This window comes from Salmo salar, chromosome 26 (assembly GCF_965601325.2).
Source record: "Salmo salar chromosome 26, fSalSal1, whole genome shotgun sequence".
Lineage (NCBI taxonomy): Eukaryota > Metazoa > Chordata > Actinopteri > Salmoniformes > Salmonidae > Salmo > Salmo salar.
The window spans coordinates 56,684,024-56,696,449 of NC_138316.1; the positions used below are offsets into that span (position 1 = coordinate 56,684,024).

General features: G+C 49.8%; 1 protein-coding gene across 1 annotated transcript in view; it reads right to left on the bottom strand.

Moving 5' to 3' along the window:
- Nucleotides 1-12,426, bottom strand: part of LOC106588060 (Golgi apparatus protein 1) — a 55,761-nt gene that overhangs the window by 3,720 nt on the left and 39,615 nt on the right. The window contains exons 18-21 of the mRNA XM_082969890.1: nt 9,241-9,471; nt 6,315-6,438; nt 1,852-2,096; nt 1,126-1,354 (exon numbers count right to left, since the gene is read on the bottom strand). Coding sequence (XP_082826016.1) covers nt 1,126-1,354; nt 1,852-2,096; nt 6,315-6,438; nt 9,241-9,471 — 829 coding nt within the window. The remainder of the gene's footprint in view (nt 1-1,125; nt 1,355-1,851; nt 2,097-6,314; nt 6,439-9,240; nt 9,472-12,426) is intronic.

Here is a 12,426-nt window from a genome sequence, read left to right on the forward strand (position 1 = left end):
AAGGTAAATATACCTCTATGGAGGGTGTAGGAGGGTAAATATACCTCTATGGAGGGTGTGGTGGGTGTAGGAAGGTGAATATACCTCTATGGAGGGTGTAGGAAGGTGAATATACCTCTATGGAGGGTGTAGGAAGGTGAATATACCTCTATGGAGGGTGTAGGAAGGTGAATATACCTCTATGGAGGGTGTAGGAAGGTGAATATACCTCTATGGAGGGTGTAGGAAGGTGAATATACCTCTATGGAGGGGGTAGGAAGGTAAATATACCTCTATGGAGGGGGTAGGAAGGTGAATATACCTCTATGGAGGGGGTAGGAAGGTGAATATACCTCTATGGAGGGTGTAGGAAGGTAAATATACCTCTATGGAGGGGGTAGGAAGGTGAATATACCTCTATGGAGGGTGTAGGAAGGTGAATATACCTCTATGGAGGGTGTAGGAAGGTAAATATACCTCTATGGAGGGTGTAGGAGGGTAAATATACCTCTATGGAGGGTGTGGTGGGTGTAGGAAGGTGAATATACCTCTATGGAGGGTGTAGGAAGGTGAATATACCTCTATGGAGGGTGTAGGAGGGTAAATATACCTCTATGGAGGGTGTAGGAGGGTGAATATACCTCTATGGAGGGGGTAGGAAGGTGAATATACCTCTATGGAGGGGGTAGGAAGGTGAATATACCTCTATGGAGGGTGTAGGAAGGTGAATATACCTCTATGGAGGGGGTAGGAAGGTGAATATACCTCTATGGAGGGGGTAGGAAGGTGAATATACCTCTATGGAGGGGGTAGGAAGGTAAATATACCTCTATGGAGGGGGTAGGAAGGTAAATATACCTCTATGGAGGGGGTAGGAAGGTAAATATACCTCTATGGAAGGGGTAGGAAGGTAAATATACCTCTATGGAGGGGGTAGGAAGGTAAATATACCTCTATGGAGGGGGTAGGAAGGTGAATATACCTCTATGGAGGGGGTAGGAAGGTGAATATACCTCTATGGAGGGGGTAGGAAGGTAAATATACCTCTATGGAGGGGGTAGGAAGGTAAATATACCTCTATGGAGGGGGTAGGAAGGTAAATATACCTCTATGTCATTACTAAATAGGAGTAGGTGTGGGACTCACGTCGTCCTCTGCCTGGCGTGACGGCAGCACACTGGTGTTTGAGGTCAAGGGCACAGGCCGTGTGGAGGACGGGATCAACGAAGACGTCTGCCTTGCTCTCCTTCAACAAGTTCAGCACCTCCTTCTTACACCTGTCATGTTTTATCTTCAACAGGTTGGCCTTCAGACACTCCTCCACCTGACCGGTCTGCTCCTGGGCCACCGCCTCCTCCGCACACAGACCAGAGATCTGGAGGAGGGAGGGAGGGAGACGGAGGGAGGGAAGGAGGAGAGGGAGGGAGACGGAGGGAGGGAGAGGAAGGGAGGGAGACGGAGGGAGGGAGGGAAGGAGGAGAGGGAGGGAGGGAGAGAGGGAGGGAGAGAGAGAGAGGAAGACCGAGAGGAAGAAGGGAGAGAGCATGTCACTTCTCTAGTTGAGGCTCTCAGATGGAATTTCTAAAACCTTCTATCAACATGGAACATGCAGCAGTCTGGCAGCAACCATCTCTCAGGGACAGCAGTCTGGCCTGGTCCTCAGGAGGGACAGCAGTCTGGCCTGGTCCTCAGGAGGGACAGCAGTCTGGCCTGGTCCTCAGGAGGGACAGCAGTCTGGCCTGGTCCTCAGGAGGGACAGCAGTCTGGCCTGGTCCTCAGGAGGGACAGCAGTCTGGCCTGGTCCTCAGGAGGGACAGGTCTCTTCAGGACAGGGTAAATGGTGTTATACATATTAACAGTTTGATTCCTCACCTCATCGGCACAGTGGATCTGCAGCTGCGGGTCCAGCCTGTAGTCCAGCGCCGACTCCTGAAGGATCACTCTGATCTGGTCCTCGCAGTCTGGAGAGAGACGCTGGTCGGCGTATTTCAGCTTCAGGCAACCAATCACCTGGCCCTCCAGTTCACTGTCATCACTGGCCTTGTTCAGGATTGGCTGACAGAATTTAGGGATGTCTGCCTTACAGGCCTTCCTCAATATTGGGTTCAACCTGTAGTCTGAGAGGGAGGTAGATACCAGAGATGGAGATTTGGGTCTACAGAGATACCAGAGATACGGGTCTACAGAGATATCAGAGATACGGGTCTACAGAGATATGGGTCTACAGAGATACCAGAGATACGGGTCTACAGAGATACGGGTCTACAGAGATACCAGAGATACGGGTCTACAGAGATACGGGTCTACAGAGATACCAGAGATATGGGTCTACAGAGATATCAGAGATATGGGTCTACAGAGATATCAGAGATACGGGTCTACAGAGATATCAGAGATACGGGTCTACAGAGATACGGGTCTACAGAGATACCAGAGATATGGGTCTACAGAGATATCAGAGATATGGGTCTACAGAGATACCAGAGATATGGGTCTACAGAGATATCAGAGATATGGGTCTACAGAGATACCAGAGATACGGGTCTACAGAGATACGGGTCTACAGAGATACCAGAGATATGGGTCTACAGAGATATCAGAGATATGGGTCTACAGAGATACCAGAGATACGGGTCTACAGAGATATGGGTCTACAGAGATACCAGAGATATGGGTCTACAGAGATACGGGTCTACAGAGATACCAGAGATACGGGTCTACAGAGATATGGGTCTACAGAGATACCAGAGATACGGGTCTACAGAGATACGGGTCTACAGAGATATCAGAGATACGGGTCTACAGAGATATCAGAGATACGGGTCTACAGAGATACGGGTCTACAGAGATATCAGAGATACGGGTCTACAGAGATACGGGTCTACAGAGATACCAGAGATATGGGTCTACAGAGATATCAGAGATATGGGTCTACAGAGATACCAGAGATACGGGTCTACAGAGATACGGGTCTACAGAGATACCAGAGATACGGGTCTACAGAGATACGGGTCTACAGAGATACCAGAGATATGGGTCTACAGAGATACCAGAGATATGGGTCTACAGAGATATGGGTCTACAGAGATACCAGAGATACGGGTCTACAGAGATATGGGTCTACAGAGATACCAGAGATATGGGTCTACAGAGATACGGGTCTACAGAGATACCAGAGATACGGGTCTACAGAGATATGGGTCTACAGAGATACCAGAGATACGGGTCTACAGAGATACGGGTCTACAGAGATATCAGAGATACGGGTCTACAGAGATATCAGAGATACGGGTCTACAGAGATACGGGTCTACAGAGATATCAGAGATACGGGTCTACAGAGATACGGGTCTACAGAGATATCAGAGATACGGGTCTACAGAGATATCAGAGATACGGGTCTACAGAGATACGGGTCTACAGAGATATCAGAGATACGGGTCTACAGAGATACGGGTCTACAGATATATCAGAGATACGGGTCTACAGGGAATTGGGTCAGAGCCCATGTCATGTCTCTCCATTCCTAGCATCCTCTTTCCTCGCCTGCTTCTCAAAACTCATTGGAGAAGAAGATCCAAGGGGAGGGACCATAGACCTGATCCCATCTATTAGAGGTAACAGGTGATCCCATCTATTAGAGGTAACAGGTGATCCCATCTATTAGAGGTAACAGGTGATCCCATCTATTAGAGGTAACAGGTGATCCCATCTATTAGAGGTAACAGGTGATCCCATCTATTAGAGGTAACAGGTGATCCCATCTATTAGAGGTAACAGGTGATCCCATCTATTAGAGGTAACAGGTGACCCCATCTATTAGAGGTAACAGGTGATCCCATCTATTAGAGGTAACAGGTGATCCCATCTATTAGAGGTAACAGGTGACCCCATCTATTAGAGGTAACAGGTGATCCCATCTATTAGAGGTAACAGCTGATCCCATCTATTAGAGGTAACAGGTGATCCCATCTATTAGAGGTAACAGGTGATCCCATCTATTAGAGGTAACAGGTGATCCCATCTATTAGAGGTAACAGGTGATCCCATCTATTAGAGGTAACAGGTGATCCCATCTATTAGAGGTAACAGGTGATCCCATCTATTAGAGGTAACAGGTGATCCCATCTATTAGAGGTAACAGGTGATCCCATCTATTAGAGGTAACAGATGAATCCCATCTAGGTGTGTTACCTGTGTTCTCTGTGAAATCGGTGTTACCTGGGTTCTCTGTGAAGGCAATGTTACCTGGGTTCTCTGTGAAGGCGGTGTTACCTGGGTTCTCTGTGAAGGCAGTGTTACCTGGGTTCTCTGTGAAGGCAGTGTTACCTGGGTTCTCTGTGAAGGCAGTGTTACCTGGGTTCTCTGTGAAGGCGGTGTTACCTGGGTTCTCTGTGAAGGCGGTGTTACCTGGGTTCTCTGTGAGGGTGTTACCTGGGTTCTGTGAGGGTGTTACCTGGGTTCTGTGAGGGTGTTACCTGGGTTCTGTGAGGGTGTTACCTGGGTTCTGTGAGGGTGTTACCTGGGTTCTGTGAGGGTGTTACCTGTGTTCTGTGTGAGGGTGTTACCTGTGTTCTGTGTGAGGGTGTTACCTGTGTTCTGTGAGGGTGTTACCTGTGTTCTCTGTGAAGGTGTTACCTGTGTTCTCTGTGAAGGTGTTACCTGTGTTCTCTGTGAAGGTGTTACCTGTGTTCTGTGAAGGTGTGTTACCTGTGTTCTGTGTGAGGGTGTTACCTGTGTTCTGTGTGAGGGTGTTACCTGTGTTCTGTGTGAGGGTGTTACCTGTGTTCTGTGAGGGTGTTACGTGTTCTCTGTGAAGGTGTGTTACCTGTGTTCTCTGTGAAGGTGTGTTACCTGTGTTCTCTGTGAAGGTGTGTTACCCGTGTTCTCTGTGAAGGTGTGTTACCCGTGTTCTCTGTGAAGGTGTGTTACCCGTGTTCTCTGTGAAGGTGTGTTACCCGTGTTCTCTGTGAAGGTGTGTTACCTGTGTTCTGTGTGAGGGTGTTACCTGTGTTCTGTGTGAGGGTGTTACCTGTGTTCTGTGTGAGGGTGTTACCTGTGTTCTGTGAGGGTGTTACCTGTGTTCTGTGAGGGTGTTACCTGTGTTCTCTGTGAAGGTGTTACCTGTGTTCTCTGTGAAGGTGTTACCTGTGTTCTGTGAAGGTGTGTTACCTGTGTTCTGTGTGAGGGTGTTACCTGTGTTCTGTGTGAGGGTGTTACCTGTGTTCTGTGAGGGTGTTACCTGTGTTCTCTGTGAAGGCAGTGTTACCTGTGTTCTCTGTGAAGGCGGTGTTACCTGGGTTCTCTGTGAAGGCGGTGTTACCTGGGTTCTCTGTGAAGGCGGTGTTACCTGGGTTCTCTGTGAAGGCGGTGTTACCTGTGTTCTCTGTGAAGGCGGTGTTACCTGTGTTCTCTGTGAAGGCGTGTTACCTGGGTTCTCTGTGAAGGCTGTGTTACCTGGGTTCTCTGTGAAGGTGTGTTACCTGGGTTCTCTGTGAAGGTGTGTTACCTGTGTTCTCTGTGAAGGTGTGTTACCTGTGTTCTCTGTGAAGGTGTGTTACCTGTGTTCTCTGTGAAGGTGTGTTACCTGTGTTCTCTGTGAAGGTGTGTTACCTGTGTTCTCTGTGAAGGTGTGTTACCTGTGTTCTCTGTGAAGGTGTGTTACCTGTGTTCTCTGTGAAGGTGTGTTACCTGTGTTCTGTGAAGGTGTGTTACCTGTGTTCTGTGAAGGTGTGTTACCTGTGTTCTCTGTGAAGGTGTGTTACCTGTGTTCTCTGTGAAGGTGTGTTACCTGTGTTCTCTGTGAAGGTGTGTTACCTGTGTTCTCTGTGAAGGTGTGTTACCTGTGTTCTCTGTGAAGGTGTGTTACCTGTGTTCTCTGTGAAGGTGTGTTACCTGTGTTCTGTGAAGGTGTTACCTGTGTTCTGTGAAGGTGTTACCTGTGTTCTGTGAAGGTGTTACCTGTGTTCTGTGAAGGTGTGTTACCTGTGTTCTGTGAAGGTGTGTTACCTGTGTTCTGTGAAGGTGTGTTACCTGTGTTCTGTGAAGGTGTTACCTGTGTTCTGTGAAGGTGTGTTACCTGTGTTCTGTGAAGGTGTGTTACCTGTGTTCTGTGAAGGTGTGTTACCTGTGTTCTGTGAAGGTGTGTTACCTGTGTTCTGTGAAGGTGTGTTACCTGTGTTCTGTGAAGGTGTTACCTGTGTTCTGTGAAGGTGGTTTTACCTGTGTTCTGTGAAGGTGTGTTACCTGTGTTCTGTGAAGGTGTTACCTGTGTTCTGTGAAGGTGTTACCTGTGTTCTGTGAAGGTGTGTTACCTGTGTTCTGTGAAGGTGTTACCTGTGTTCTGTGTGATCTGTCTCTTGGTGATCATCTGTTTACACTTGGGGTCCATCAGTTCAGAGTTCTTGTTCTGTTTCAGACACTGCAGCAGGTTCTTAGCATCCGCATCCGTACAGAACCGCTGACAGAGAGAGGGGACAGGAGGGACAGAGAGAGAGGACAGGAGGGACAGAGAGAGAGGACAGGAGGGACAGAGAGAGAGGACAGGAGGGACAGAGAGAGAGGACAGGAGGGAGAGAGAGAGAGGACAGGAGAACACAGAGAGGACAGGAGGGACAGAGAGAGAGGACAGGAGGGACAGAGAGAGAGGACAGGAGGGACAGAGAGAGAGGACAGGAGGGACAGAGAGAGAGGACAGGAGGGACAGAGAGAGAGGACAGGAGGGACAGAGAGAGAGGACAGGAGGGACAGAGAGAGAGGACAGGAGGGACAGAGAGAGAGGACAGGAGAACACAGAGAGAGAGGACAGGAGAACACAGAGAGAGGACAGGAGAACACAGAGAGAGGACAGGAGAACACAGAGAGAGGACAGGAGAACACAGAGAGAGGACAGGAGGGACAGAGAGAGGACAGGAGGGACAGAGAGAGAGGACAGGAGGGACAGAGAGAGAGGACAGGAGGGACAGAGAGAGAGGACAGGAGGGACAGAGAGAGAGGACAGGAGGGACAGAGAGAGAGGACAGGAGGGACAGAGAGAGAGGACAGGAGGGACAGAGAGAGAGGACAGGAGGGACAGAGAGAGAGGACAGGAGGGAGAGAGAGAGAGGACAGGAGAACACAGAGAGAGAGGACAGGAGAACACAGAGAGAGGACAGGAGGGACAGAGAGAGGACAGGAGGGACAGAGAGAGGACAGGAGGGACAGAGAGAGGACAGGAGGGACAGAGAGAGGACAGGAGGGACAGAGAGAGGACAGGAGGGACAGAGAGAGAGAGAGAGACAGAGAGAGGACAGGAGGGACAGAGAGAGGACAGGAGGGACAGAGAGAGGACAGGAGGGACAGAGAGAGAGAGAGAGACAGAGAGAGAGAGAGACAGAGAGAGAGAGAGAGAGAGAGAGAGAGAGGACAGGAGGGCCAGACAGACATGTTAAAGGTAGGTAGAGGGAACAGGCCTAGAATATTTTCTAAAACCTGTTAGGGATAGGGGGCAGTATTTGCACGGCCGGATAAAAAAAACGTACCCGATTTAATCTGGTTACTACTCCTGCCCAGTAACTAGAATATGCATATAATTATTGGCTCTGGATAGAAAACACCCTAAAGTTTCTAAAACTGTTTGAATGGTGTCTGTGAGTATAACAGAACTCATATGGCAGGCCAAAACCTGAGAAGATTCCATGCAGGAAGTGCCCTGTCTGACAATTTGTTGTTCATCTTGGCTCTTTTTATTGAAGACTGAGGATCTTTGCTGTAACGTGACACTTCCTACGGCTCCCATAGGCTCTCAGAACCCGGGAAAAAGCTGAACGATAGAGGCAGCCCCAGGCTGAAACACATTATCGCATTTGGATAGTGGCTGGTCAGAGTACTCTGAGACTCAGGCACGTGCACGAGGGCACGAGATGTTTTTATTTTCTCTCTCTTTGTACGTATACACGCTTTCCCGGTCGGAATATTATCGCTTTTTTACGAGAAAAATGGCATAAAAATTGATTTTAAACAGCGGTTGACATGCTTCGAAGTACGGTAATGGAATATTTAGACATTTTTTGTCACGAAATGCGCCATGCTCGTCACCCTTATTTACCCTTTCGGATAGTGTCTTGAACGCACGAACAAAACGCCGCTATTTGGATATAACAATGGATTATTTGGGACCAAACCAACATTTGTTATTGAAGTAGAAGTCCTGGGAGTGCATTCTGACGAAGAACAGCAAAGGTAATAACATTTTTCTTATAGTAAATCTGACTTTGGTGAGTGCTAAACTTGCTGGGTGTCTAAATAGCTAGCCCTGTGATGCCGGGCTATCTACTTAGAATATTGCAAAATGTGTTTTCACCGAAAAGCTATTTTAAAATCGGACATATCGAGTGCATAGAGGAGTTCTGTATCTATAATTCTTAAAAATAATTGTTATGTTTTTTGTGAACGTTTATTGTGAGTAATTTAGTAAATTCACAGGCAGTGTTCGGTCGGAATGCTAGTCACATGCTAGTCACATGCTAATGTAAAAAGCTGGTTTTTGATATAAATATGAACTTGATTGAACAAAACATGCATGTATTGTATAACATAATGTCCTAGGGTTGTCATCTGATGAAGATCATCAAAGGTTAGAGCTACAATTTAGCTGTGGTTTGGGTTTATGTGACATTATATGCTAGCTTGAAAAATGGGTGTCTGATTATTTCTGGCTGGGGTTCTCTGCTGACATAATCTAATGTTTTGCTTTCGTTGTAAAGCCTTTTTGAAATCGGACAGTGTGGTTAGATTAACGAGAGTCTTGTCTTTAAAATGGCTCATAGAGGTTAAGATGTTCTTCTTCCGTACAGATGCCCCCCCTCCTCACCACAGTCCCACGGCGCCCCCCCCTCCTCACCACAGTCCCACGGCGGCCCCCCCACCACCACAGTCCCACGGCGGCCCCCCCACCACCACAGTCCTCACCACAGTCTCACGGCCGCGTCCCCCCCCTCACCACAGTCCCACGGCCGTGCCCCCCTCCTCACCACAGCCCTCCCCTCACCACAGTCCCACAGCCGTGCCCCCCCCACCACAGCCCCCCCCTCACCACAGTCCCACGGCCGTGCCCCCCCCCTCACCACAGTCCCACGGCCGTGCCCCCCCCTCACCACAGTCCCACGGCCGTGCCCCCCCACAGTCCCCCCCCCTCACCAGTCCCACGGCCTTGCTGCCCCCTCACCACAGTCCCCCCCCCTCACCAGTCCCACGGCCGCGCCCGCCCCCCCCCCCCCCTCACCTTAATCATCTGCTTGCAGACCCTCATGAGTTGGTAGTCCAGTTCCGGATCCATCATCTCTCCTTCCTGTAGTTTGAACACCCTCTGGTGACACTGCTGAGACAGCTGCTTCTTCCTCTCCTTTAAACACTCCATCATCTGAGCGTTACCAAACGCCACGCTGGGGCAGAGCCTCCCGATGTCGCTCTTACACTCCTCATAGAACTCAGGCTCCAGACGGATGTCCTCTGACTGCAGAGAGGGGAGAGGAGAGGAGAGGAGAGGAGAGGAGAGGAGAGGAGAGGAGAGAGAGGAGGGGAGAGAGAGGAGAAGAAAGGAGAGGAGAGAGGAGAGAGAAATGAGAGAAGGAGCGGAGGAGGAGAGAAGGAGGGGAAGGAGGGAGAGGAGGAGAGAGAGGAGCGGAGGAGGAGAGAGAAAGGAGAGGAGAAGGAGAGAGGAGAGGAGGAGGAGAGGAGAGAGAGGAGGGGAGAGAGAGGAGGGGAGAGAGAGGAGGGGAGAGAGAGGAGGGAGAGGAGGGGAGAGAGAGGAGGGGAGAGAGAGGAGGGGAGAGAGAGGAGGGGAGAGGAGAGGAGGAGAAAGGAGAGGAGAGAGGAGAGAGAAATGAGAGAAGGAGCGGAGGAGGCGAGAAGGAGGGGAAGGAGGGAGAGGAGGAGAGAGAGGAGCGGAGGAGGAGAGAGAAAGGAGAGAGAAAGGAGAGGAGAAGGAGAGAGGAGAGGAGGAGGAGAGGAGGAGAGAGAAAGGAGAGGAGAAGGAGAGAGAAAGGAGAGAGAAAGGAGAATAGAAAAATGAAGTATTTACCTAATTTGTTTGATATGAATAGCTGACAATTAATATTTAACAAATCAGACGACATGTCTGTCCTACTAATGCTGTGTTTTAGTGGTCTCCACTCTAGTTCCCTGCAGCTAACCTGGCAGTATGGTCTCCACTCTAGTTCCCTGCAGCTAACCTGGCAGTACGGTCTCCACTCTAGTTCCCTGCGGCTAACCTGGCAGTACGGTCTCCACTCTAGTTCCCTGCAGCTAACCTGGCAGTACGTTCTCCACTCTAGTTCCCTGCAGCTAACCTGGCAGTATGGTCTCCACTCTAGTTCCCTGCAGCTAAGCTGGCAGTATGGTCTCCACTCTAGTTCCCTGCAGCTAACCTGGCAGTATGGTCTCCACTCTAGTTCCCTGAGGCTAACCTGGCAGTATGGTCTCCACTCTAGTTCCCTGCAGCTAACCTGGCAGTACGGTCTCCACTCTAGTTCCCTGCGGCTAACCTGGCAGTACGGTCTCCACTCTAGTTCCCTGCAGCTAACCTGGCAGTACGGTCTCCACTCTAGTTCCCTGCAGCTAACCTGGCAGTACGGTCTCCACTCTAGTTCCCTGCAGCTAACCTGGCAGTATCGTCATCAGAGATGGCTTGAGCTGACAAATGAAAAGACAAATGAAAAGACTGTATTAAAAGACTGAGGTAAAGACTGTCCAAGAGCTTGGTCAGGCCACATGAGGACTCCACAGGTCTAAGTGTAGCTGACCAGGGCTGTATCGAACCACCAACAGCAGGTAAACAAATAAAAGCAAGAGGAGTAACTCACCATCTCCAGCTCCTCTACTCTGAGGAGTAACTCACCATCTCCAGCTCCTCTACTCTGAGTTGTAACAGAGGAGTAACTCTCCCATCTCCAGCTCCTCTACTCTGAGGAGTAACTCACCATCTCCAGCTCCTCTACTCTGAGGAGTAACTCACCATCTCCAGCTCCTCTACTCTGAGGAGTAACTCACCATCTCCAGCTCCTCTACTCTGAGGAGTAACTCACCATCTCCAGCTCCTCTACTCTGAGGAGTAACTCACCATCTCCAGCTCCTCTACTCTGAGGAGTAACTCTCCCATCTCCAGCTCCTCTACTCTGAGGAGTAACAGAGGAGTAACTCACCATCTCCAGATCCTCTACTCTGAGGAGTAACAGAGGAGTAACTCACCATCTCCAGATCCTCTACTCTGAGGAGTAACTCACCATCTCCAGCTCCTCTACTCTGAGGAGTAACTCACCATCTCCAGCTCCTCTACTCTGAGGAGTAACTCACCATCTCCAGCTCCTCTACTCTGAGGAGTAACTCACCATCTCCAGCTCCTCTACTCTGAGGAGTAACTCTCCCATCTCCAGCTCCTCTACTCTGAGGAGTAACAGAGGAGTAACTCACCATCTCCAGATCCTCTACTCTGAGGAGTAACAGAGGAGTAACTCACCATCTCCAGATCCTCTACTCTGAGGAGTAACAGAGGAGTAACTCACCATCTCCAGATCCTCTACTCTGAGGAGTAACAGAGGAGTAACTCACCATCTCCAGCTCCTCTACTCTGAGGAGTAACTCACCATCTCCAGCTCCTCTACTCTGAGGAGTAACTCACCATCTCCAGATCCTCTACTCTGAGGAGTAACTCACCATCTCCAGCTCCTCTACTCTGAGGAGTAACTCACCATCTCCAGCTCCTCTACTCTGAGGAGTAACTCACCATCTCCAGCTCCTCTACTCTGAGGAGTAACTCACCATCTCCAGCTCCTCTACTCTGAGGAGTAACAGAGGAGTAACTCACCATCTCCAGATCCTCTACTCTGAGTTGTAACAGAGGAGTAACTCTCCCATCTCCAGATCCTCTACTCTGAGGAGTAACTCACCATCTCCAGCTCCTCTACTCTGAGGAGTAACTCTCCCATCTCCAGCTCCTCTACTCTGAGGAGTAACTCACCATCTCCAGCTCCTCTACTCTGAGGAGTAACTCTCCCATCTCCAGCTCCTCTACTCTGAGGAGTAACTCTCCCATCTCCAGCTCCTCTACTCTGAGGAGTAACTCTCCCATCTCCAGCTCCTCTACTCTGAGGAGTAACAGAGGAGTAACTCTCCCATCTCCAGCTCCTCTACTCTGAGGAGTAACTCACCATCTCCAGCTCCTCTACTCTGAGGAGTAACTCACCATCTCCAGCTCCTCTACTCTGAGGAGTAACTCTCCCATCTCCAGCTCCTCTACTCTGAGTTGTAACAGAGGAGTAACTCTCCCATCTCCAGCTCCTCTACTCTGAGGAGTAACTCACCATCTCCAGCTCCTCTACTCTGAGGAGTAACTCACCATCTCCAGCTCCTCTACTCTGAGGAGTAACTCACCATCTCCAGCTCCTCTACTCTGAGGAGTAACTCACCATCT